This window comes from Coptis chinensis, chromosome 9 (genome assembly GCF_015680905.1).
Source record: "Coptis chinensis isolate HL-2020 chromosome 9, ASM1568090v1, whole genome shotgun sequence".
In the NCBI taxonomy this organism is placed as follows: domain Eukaryota; kingdom Viridiplantae; phylum Streptophyta; class Magnoliopsida; order Ranunculales; family Ranunculaceae; genus Coptis; species Coptis chinensis.
The window spans coordinates 30028003-30037857 of record NC_141464.1 but is presented as its reverse complement, the minus strand read 5'-3'; the positions used below and the strand labels follow the sequence as shown (position 1 = coordinate 30037857).

General features: G+C 37.6%; 2 protein-coding genes across 2 annotated transcripts; both read left to right on the top strand.

Annotated features, from left to right (window-relative positions):
* Positions 1-205: 205 nt before the first annotated feature.
* On the top strand, positions 206-3923 carry LOC147475509 (uncharacterized). The gene is made up of 6 exons (XM_086583703.1): positions 206-655; positions 727-812; positions 946-1104; positions 2201-2311; positions 3083-3149; positions 3397-3923. Exons 1-6 carry the CDS (start codon positions 556-558, stop codon positions 3672-3674), a joined length of 801 nt encoding a protein of 266 aa, XP_086439829.1. The 5' UTR covers positions 206-555; the 3' UTR covers positions 3675-3923.
* Positions 3924-6851: 2928 nt separating this feature from the next.
* Positions 6852-8345, top strand: LOC147475508 (uncharacterized). Its single transcript, XM_086584586.1, has 2 exons — positions 6852-7644; positions 7734-8345. Exon 1 carries the CDS (start codon positions 6991-6993, stop codon positions 7555-7557), a length of 567 nt encoding a protein of 188 aa, XP_086440712.1. The 5' UTR covers positions 6852-6990; the 3' UTR covers positions 7558-7644; positions 7734-8345.
* Positions 8346-9855: the final 1510 nt, after the last annotated feature.

The following is a 9855-nucleotide window of genomic DNA, read 5'->3' as shown; positions in this document are numbered from 1 at the left end:
GTTACTTCAAGTGACTAATAGCCGGATGGGGAATTTCTCACCCCCTTTATTAACTATTAGCTTATCACCTGGGATTTACCCCCCCCCCCCATTGGAAACATGTTTTTGATATTTAGAGTGTAAATTTTACACTTTAAACAATTTACACCCTCTATTGGAGATGCCCTTACCTTAGAATTGTGTTAAACTTGATTGACATTATTGCTGGGTATATTCAGTTTGTTGTGCATGCAATATCTAACTTCTTGATTGTTGATTATGGTTTCATATCAAGTTTGTTTGCATGTAGTCTGATCTTGGGATATAGTATACTAGTAGTATTGTTGGTGCAACTCTTTAAAGGCGTTGCTGCCATGCATCTTTTTGAGAAAAATAGACGAAAACATTTGAGGTTTAGGGTTTTTCTAAGAGCAAGTCAAGAAAGTGGTCTCATTGGTACATAATATGTATGGGCATTTGTGTATGAAACGTTCTAACTTGATTGTTGTATTTATTTATGTAGATGGGTGCATTTGATTAGTTAAGTGGGATTTTTTTTTTGTTGTAATCATCATCATGGTGTGGGGCTGGCAGAGGAATTTGCAGTCGATAATTCGCAATGTTGGAAAAAGGGTGGAACTTTCTAGTTTTCACATCGATTCCCCGTCTCCATTAGGTAAAGAAAGCACGCAGACCCATGTTCGTAGTTTAGTAGACAAAACTTTTAAGCATGTGTTGTTATTGCAGGTGGTCAATATTCTCACTTGTACAAGACATTGAATCCATCTACTACGAGGACTATTCATCCTTTTCATCAGTATTTGCAACAGTTGGTAATGCTAACTTGTCCCTTTTACATTTTGAAATAGTATTACTCTTGAACAGAGTTTACTTTGTTATCCGTATTTTTTCTAATTGTGTTTTATTGTGCTTTTGATCTTGATTGTATGTTGTATCTCATCACAGGGAATTTCTAGTTCAAGGACGCTGCTTGCAGATGATGTCAAGCCAGTGGCTTCTCCGTTTGCACCTGTTTTAGCATTAGAGAGTGGAAAGACTGATGATAGCCAGATTCCGGTCATTAAGCGTTCGCAAGTTCAAGCAATTTTGAAAAACATAAAACAGGTATTTTTATCCACTTTCAGTTGTCTATCTGTAAAAGAGATCAAGTCCACAGAAATTTTAGGTGGGAATAACCATAAGGCGTGTGTGTCCTCATTATATGTTTTTTAAGTTGTAAACTTAGTTACACCCAACATCCTTGCATCTCTTGAGTCTTCTGAAGGTTGAACATCATCTTCTGGAGAGATTCAAAAAACCATTACTAGAATGCATTGAGCTGTGACAGAGTGTGTTTCACCAGAGAGATTAGGCCTTGGTTTTTGCATATCTCATTGCAATGATAAAATCCTTTTGTTTATGAGGTCAAAGCTTATAGTATTGAAGTAGAGAATGTGTGAGGAGCAGAATTAGATCTTGTTGTCCACATTTGAAGGAGAGATTTCCGTTAGGAAAGCAATGTCATGATGTCATCTAATTGTCGGGCTTGTGGCTTCTAAGAAATGAGATGCACTTCCATGGCCAATCCAAAAATATTCAATTTACCACGCCTTAGATAGTAAGATGCTTACCTTCCTAGGTCTAAGTGGTGGAGGTAGTTTTGTTTTCTGGCCGTCACTTTAGGTGAAAGTCAATATGCCCTTACTATTGCACTACATTTGTTTAATTTATCTAATATTTTTAAATATAAAAAGGGAATAATGGTTTCACTTGGTCTGGACCAATTAACCAAGACCGATGAAGACACTGAAAATAAATTTGATACTGGACGTACTCCGGCTGGCCCCATGGGCTGCACATTCTAGACTATGTTCGATAAAATTTAAGGTAATTGGATCATCGACCGGAATGATCATCTTTATAAGGTGCTGCAAGGATATTACACTTAAAGAAAAAAAAAAAATACCAAATGAAAAGAAAATACCGAGCATGTTTTGTTTTCATTTAGTATGTTTTTTTACCCTCAGTACATCGAGGAGCTTGCCATGACAAAGTACTTGGCTAGATTTTGTCTTAAAATTAGCTTGAGTGGGATGTTAGCTGATCTCATCCTTAATTAGCCACACTCCATGCAAGCTTGTTCTAGATTGTTTTGTCCTGGTGTTCAGAAATCTGGCTGTATCTATTTGGATCTGATTATAATTTCCTTCCGGTGGTTTAGAGCCCCAAGAAAGTGAACTTAGTGGCTGCATTAGTTCGTGGAATGCGTGTTGAAGATGCCCTGTTGCAACTGCAAGTAACCGTGAAGCGTGCTTCAAAGACTGTCTATCAGGTAAACTCATCTATGCAGACCTATGTGATTGATTTGGCAGAGTTTAAATCCACATGTTACCTCAGAAGGAACTTTAACAGTGTTTAACTCTAAACATACACAAGTTTCCCTAGTATAAAAGACACTTCTATCCGGTTTCTGAAGGGGGATTACCCTTTAATAAGCCAACAAAACAAAAAACCTGTTTTGCTGATTTTAAAAATAAAAAATAAAATAAATAAAATGTTTTGCCGATTTTAAAAACCTTTACTATGGACTGTTTATATTCTTTATCATTTCAATATTTCATTTTACTATGAATTTACTATGGACTGTTTATATTCTTTATCATTTCAATTTTTCATTTTACTATGAATGAAATGTTTGACATGAAAATATTTAGATGTTAAGGTTTTGTTCTGTTTTTACTCTATGAAATGAGAATCAACATCACATGAATACAATTATGTTTTGATACACCTATAAGCTATGAGCTTTTGGATTCTAAGTATGATGATGTACAATCAGTGTATAATCTCACACTTTCATACGCCACATATCTTAAGAATATCCTATGTTAAAATAAGCGAGAGTCCCATTTCCTTAACAAAAAGTTTATCTTGTGATATCTGCATTTTTTGTATGAAAACTTTACACAGCTATATTACGACTTATCACCATAATGCTATTCTGTCTGATACCAACAAACCCTTACGCTTTTTATAGCATCTCTAAGAAAGGTAAAATTTCTTTTAGAACTCTGATAGCTACGAGGAATGTATGATGGTGCAGGTTATACACTCAGCCCGTGCAAATGCAACCCATAACCATGGGTTGGATCCAGATCGCCTCCTCGTTGGTAATTTCCTCTTCATGTTTCTTTCTTAAATAAGGCATCAGTTAGCAATAATTGTTTGGGTTAGTTAGACACTGGGGGGGGTGTATCACTAATATTTTTGAAAATGAGGTGGTAACACTAATTGCAACTAGTAATGTGTGGTGTAAGTCTAACTAACCCTAATTGTTTTCAATACCTGCTTCTCCCATTTTATACCTAGTAAATTTACTACTTGTGTCTTATTCTGGACACCCTCCTTTGTCGACAGCTGAGGCGTTTGTAGGGAAAGGGTATTTTAAGAAGCGAGTTAATTACCATGCAAAAGGAAAATGTGGAATAAAGGAAAGACCAGAGTGCAGGTTAACAGTGGTAGTTAGGGAGATGACACCTGAAGAGGAGGCTGAGGTGGCTAGGCTGAGAGTTAGCAATTTCCGCAAGCTCACAAAACGAGAGAGACGGCTGGTCCCACATAAGCTTATTGAAACTACACCAATATGGAACCGTAAAGGCAGGGCAGCTGGTCAGGTGGACAATGCCTTGGTCTGAGTAGCACCATTAAAGATCAAGTGGTCATACATAAGAGTTGGCAATGTCTGCTAGCCCATGGAGCAAGAGAGCTGATTTCGCATGAGCCTAGTGAGATTAACCCAGTATGCAAAGGCTAAGCGTATGCACCATTTGTATGGCTCGAGTAATTCCTTAAGAAGAAAACTTCTCTTAATTACTTTGGTTTCTTTCTTTTTGTGATATTGGTATAACCTTGGAAACAAGAAATGAACATTTTCTTTCATGTCATGACTTTACTAAGAACCGTAGGAGCATTGAAGGTCAAAGAATACATTTCTATTGTGGGTGTCGTTAGAAGTCTTGTTCAACGCAGGAACGTGAAAGTTTTCTATAGACATAATCGGTTCCTAAAAGCCGGTGACAGTCTTGACACAAATAAAAGCAATTAACAGAGTGAAGATCATACATGTGCAGCCATAGCAAAATCTCACATAAGTTTCTGTCAAGCTTGGAATCTCCCCTGCCTTTGCCATCGGCATGGCGAGAGGTGGATAAGGAACAAGTTGATTTTAATGTAACTTTTCTAGTATTTGATCGTACCCCCTTTCGCAAGATTATGTCAATAGAAACCTATGATTTGTAGAAATGTTTGCAAGTGCAACATATGTTGCAGATGGCTATAAGAAGAGGGAGATGGAAGCAATGGAAGTCAACTCTACTGCACCTTTGATGCCAAGGCAATCTTTTAAGAGTCCTATTACTGACGGACCCCAATTTGTGTTGGGCAGACCCTGAGTTGGGCCGGGGTCTGCCCATTGTGTTGGGCGCAACTCATAAATCATACACCCCCAAACTAAATACCCAAAAACCGGCAAACCGGCAACCCCACAAACACAAACATTCCATTTCGATTTAGCAATTTCTGCTTCAAACCCTCGATTTCGCGCTCGACCAAAACCCACAAATACAAACACTCGATTTTGATTTCGCGATTTCTGTTTCAAACCCTCGATTTCGTGCTCGACTAAAAACCCACAAACACAAACTCTCGATCTCAATTCAATTAACAAAGTACGGAATTATCTCTTCTCTTCAAACACTCTTTGTAGGCTGTTTCATCACTACACAGAGAAACTCAGTTGGTGTCTTTGAAACTATACTACTTATATAGCTCTGTTTCAGGTAACTGTTCTATCTTTCTATTTTTTTTATTTTTTTTTTATAATGTTATGTTTGATTCAATTCTTTTGAATTCTAGACACCCATTTTGTTATATGTTTTGAGCTATTTGTTGCTTTCCTTAGTACGCTTTTTGATAAAATGGTTGAGAAAACTGTGGTTTCTTGGGCAACTATGATTGGTGCAAAAGAACCCCCGAAATGATTTTAACAAGCCCTGAGATGGTGTCTTTACTGTTGTTATCCTTAGTTATCCTTATTGTATGTTTCTGATTACCTTATTAATCTACTTTGTTTACAGTTATGGGTAGTTATGCTATTGAAAGAATGGTAATTATTTGACTATTTAGAATTTAATATGGTTTTAAGTAATCCCTTTTTGCCTTGTACTAGAAGGCAAAAAGGAGGGCTGATCCAATAAATTAGCACCTCCCGTACCGCGAAAAGATAAATTTAACAACTAGCATGCCACAAAAATCTACCTAAACAATATTAGATCTAGTGAGGTCGACGGAGCTAGGAAGTAAAGACTAAATAGTGAAAAGAAGTGGCAAGTACCTTCAGCCCGCTTCAAAGAACTACGCTATCACCGAAAGAAGTCCAATCCTTTAGTATAGTAAAACCCTTCACTTTCCATGAGCGCTCAAACTTCAATATACCACCATCATTTACGGGTCGATCCACTAACCTATTATGCCAATCAAACTTAGGTTCAACATCATGTGAAACGAGGTTATGCCAATGATGGTTAGTGGTTCCTAAAGGATTGGAACCTTTTGTGAACATATAAAACTTAGAACCATCATTTACCAGTCCAATCCTTTAGGAACCTATCATTGACGAATCAATCTTCGTTTCATGCTTGGTTTTCTTAAGTCGAAGCAACCTTTATTTTCACAGGTTTGTTTCTTCCATCTTCAACCAAACATTTCACACTCTCTAAACTTTTCACTAAAACTCCTTAAACACACATCTCGGGTAAAATCTCTCCCCAATTTAGGTTCCAAACCATTTTCGATTGTAGTTGATAATTGTGATGTAGTACCTTTTTTATGTGTATTCTGCAAAAGATTTGAACTTTTGATGATTTATTAATGTTCACTGTAATGTGTATTGTATAAAATGGACTAGTTTATGGTTTAATTCAACTGTTTTTCGTTATAGAATTCTTTGTATTGTTAAATTGGAATAAGGAGAGTTAACTAGCTATCTCATTATATGGCATGGGTTATTTGATGGAATATTGTAATGAATGTATTCAAGCATTCATTCATAAGAGGCTTACTATTTCGGCACTATATCTTGGACAATACTATGTGAGTAATTGTAATGTATTACAATACAAACAAAGCGTCGCATCTTGACACGGAAGTGTAGTAGCATATGAGTCCACCGAATTGGTGGATATTGAGTGAAACCTTATCCAACAAAATAGTTCTTGTAGTTACTTGTGTTACTAGCTAGCACGATAGATTATGTTTATTTAAGACTTCAAAGTCAGTAGGGGATGGGACCAAAATGCATGTGTTTTTGTAAGTAGAACTCCTAGCATGGAAGAATAATTGACTAAAGTGGATGGTTCGTGAGAAATGAATAGTTTTATTGAACCACAAGTATTTGTGCTGTTAATGGAATCAAACCTATTGTTTGTGTTCCTTGGTGGTTGATTTACTTTGTTGGTGTTCTAGTTAATAAATTGTTGAAGTGAATTGACATTGAAACTACTTTTTTTTTAAAGTAAATAGATGAACTTTTGACAAAAACAAGAGTGAAGGCTAGTGAAATTGGGATTCTAGTAGTGAATAGCAGCCTATTTAAAGTAGGGGATGTAGACCTTGCCAAGAATCTCCTAAAAGTAGGTTCCATTTGAATTTTTCTTTTTGTTTAAGAATTCCTCATAATCGTGAAGCCATCATCATGCATGCATGCATGCATAGGGTTGCGTCTCTCACCTTCCTACTATTAGAAAACTGAGATTTGATTCTATTGTAACTTAATGGGAAGTTGTTGTACAATAACTTCTGGTTTGTGGTAGGTTTGTTACACTATGCTGACTTCCTAAACGGAGAAGAAGTTGTGCATTTGCTTGTTAGTATTAGAAGTTGTGAATTTGCTTGTTAATAAACAATTTGAATTAGTTGAATGTCTTATTTTGAACTCCTATTTATTTTGTAGCAATGCCTCGAACAAAGAATGTGAATGTGAAGAATGTAGCAAAAAGTGTTTTCACGGGTGCTAAGAAGTTGTTAGGTGGGGGGAGTAGTAGTTCGGGTCGCGAGGAGCCTGAGAAAAAAAGAGAAAGGGCAACAACTACCTCGGCATCAGTCCGTAGAGGGGATCGGAAAGCGGATGATCCCAGTAATGTAGTAAGTGGTGTAGAGTTAGGAAATCAAAAGATAAGAAAGCAAACAGTTCTGAGTGATGTAGATGTAGATGTAGATGTAGATTTAGATTTAGATTTAGATTTAGATGAAGATGAAGATGTAGATGTAGATGTAGATGTAGATGTAGATGTAGATGTAGATGATGTAAATATGGATCGTGGGAAGAGTGTAGTTGTAGGTGATGATGAAGAAGATGATAGTGAAGAAGATGACGAAGAGGGTGTTGATGACGCGGAGGATGAGGAGGATACGGAGGATGAGGAGGAGGAGGATGATGATGACGAGGAAGTCCCTGAAGTCCCTATACCTGTACCTCCAGTGAATATTGTGAGAAAGTCCAACAATGACTTGGAGTTCTAGAGAGGTGTTTATGGAGGTGGCCCTCGTGTGTCACATCTGTTATATGACTATGCGGTGCACGTGGCTCGCGATATTTGGGAGGGGCAGGTAATATTATTATATATTGTCTATTTGTATTTAAATTTTGTATTACGAAACCTTGTGCATACATTAATACTAAGTTTTTGTTGTTTTAGGCGGAGCGAGGGGTGTTGAAGTGTCATGGGCACCTGAACAAGTTGGTACAATGGGATATCGTCGAAGAGTGTTCAGACTGTTCTAATTTTCATGTGGAGCTTCAAAGGACCGGCTTATGTGCTCTGGTCTTAGGTGTATATAGGCATCAGGATCCTGTGTTGGTCTCTGCGTTTCTGGAGAGGTGGCATCCAGAGACTAACACGTTTCATATGCCGTGGGGTGAGATGACAATCACGTTGGACGATATTTCCCAACTCTTAGGAGTTCCGATCAGAGGCAAAGCAGTGACTGGGGACACTGATTTGACCCTGGAACAGACAAAAAGACTCCTCCACCAAGGTCTTGGCATACCCATAGATAAGATAGATGCAGAGATGAAATCCAATAAGTTCACTTCCAAAGTTAGGATGGATTTCTTGATGAAGCAGTTTGCTGGGAAGGTGACGGATGAAGATTTACGGGATGAAAATGGGGTTGTTGTTAAGAAGGCGTCAACCCAAAAAGAGTTGCGGTTTGCTGTGAGAGCTTATTTGTTGTTTTTCTTTGGATGTACCGCCTTCACCGACACGTCTGGAACTGCAGTTCCCGTTTGTTATCTGAGACTGCTTATGAAATTTGTCGAGATCGAGACTACGGCGTGGGGTGCGACCTTTACCGGCTTACTTGTATTGTGGAGGTCTTGGGGACCGCCACAAGTGCCAAGGTGAAGGGTGTTTCGTGCTATTTCACTCTCCTACGTATTTTTTTTTTTTTTTCTTTTCAATGTCAATTTTATCTATCTATTACAATATTAACGGGTGTCTATATTAATCTAGGCATGGATTTATGAGTACTTCCGGTGTTCGTGCCATTCCCAAACGATGACTATCGGTTGAGCATGTCGCGTACTCATAAATACTCGCCATTACTTTCGGTCTTTTTATGCTAGCACAACAATTTGCATTGAAGCATACCCGGCGATGATTGATAATATGACTTGTACCGATGTAAGCATTTTTGTATATAAATAGTTTTATTTATTAATTGATATTATTAGTATGTGGTTAATGATTAATTTCCTCGATCATATGATATTTGATAGGTTGAATGGTATCCCTATGTCAAGTCCGAGCTATATATGGCGGTGGATGAAATAGCATTTTTCGAGGGATTTATATGCTTTCTTGATAATGTCGAGCAGTACAATGTTTCGAGGGTTGTGCGTCAGTTGGGTCATATGCAGTTTGTACCTTCAGATCCAATAGCAGTACAATGTTTCGAGGGTCGACGCGAACTACTTCCGGACGCGGGTACGATGTGAAATTTAATGTTGTGTCTTCCTATTGGAGTAAATGGCAAAAGCACTTGATACAACTTGAACATCGAGGACCCATTCCGTCTTATCCATGGGAGTGTGTTAGTAGATACATGAGTTAGTACGAAAACAATAGCCATATTCGAATGATAAACCCTGATCATCTTAATCTCTACTCCCTACAGAGTCTTCCATATCATAATCTGGTGAGTTAATACTTTACAACGTTAGTTTTTTTTGTTTTTTATTTTGTTTTGTTTTGTTTTGGTATTTTATAAATGTAAATGTATATACTAATGTAGTTTTTCGTTTTAATTTTGACAACACCCCGTCATTGATGAAATTTCTCGTTTGCTCAATCAAGGCCTGCAATTGGGTGGGACTGCGATTCCAGACGATGCACGGAACGAGTTCATGGAGGCATACAATTTGACTCGGTGCAAGTTCATTGGCGGACGATATCGTTAAGGAGCATTGGATTTAGCAATGTTGAATTTGGTTAGTTTAGGGTTTACTGTGTTGAGCATTGGCAGTCTTGTTGGAAATCTTGTTGGAGTCTGGGGTGGAAATGTGTTATAGAGCTTGAGAGATTGAGTGTCTTTCTTGAGTCTGGAAATGTGTTATAGAGCTTGAGCTTGAGTCTAGGGTTTACTGTGTTGTTATCACGATTGACTAACCATTTTCTGAAGTTTTAATTTTGTTATTGTTATGTTTACTTATGCTTTTGTAACAAAGATGCTTATAGAGAAAAATCAAGTGATAACATTGTATTGTTGCTGAAACTCGGAGATTTTTGTGGGATATGTGGAATACTTGTTGAATCTAAG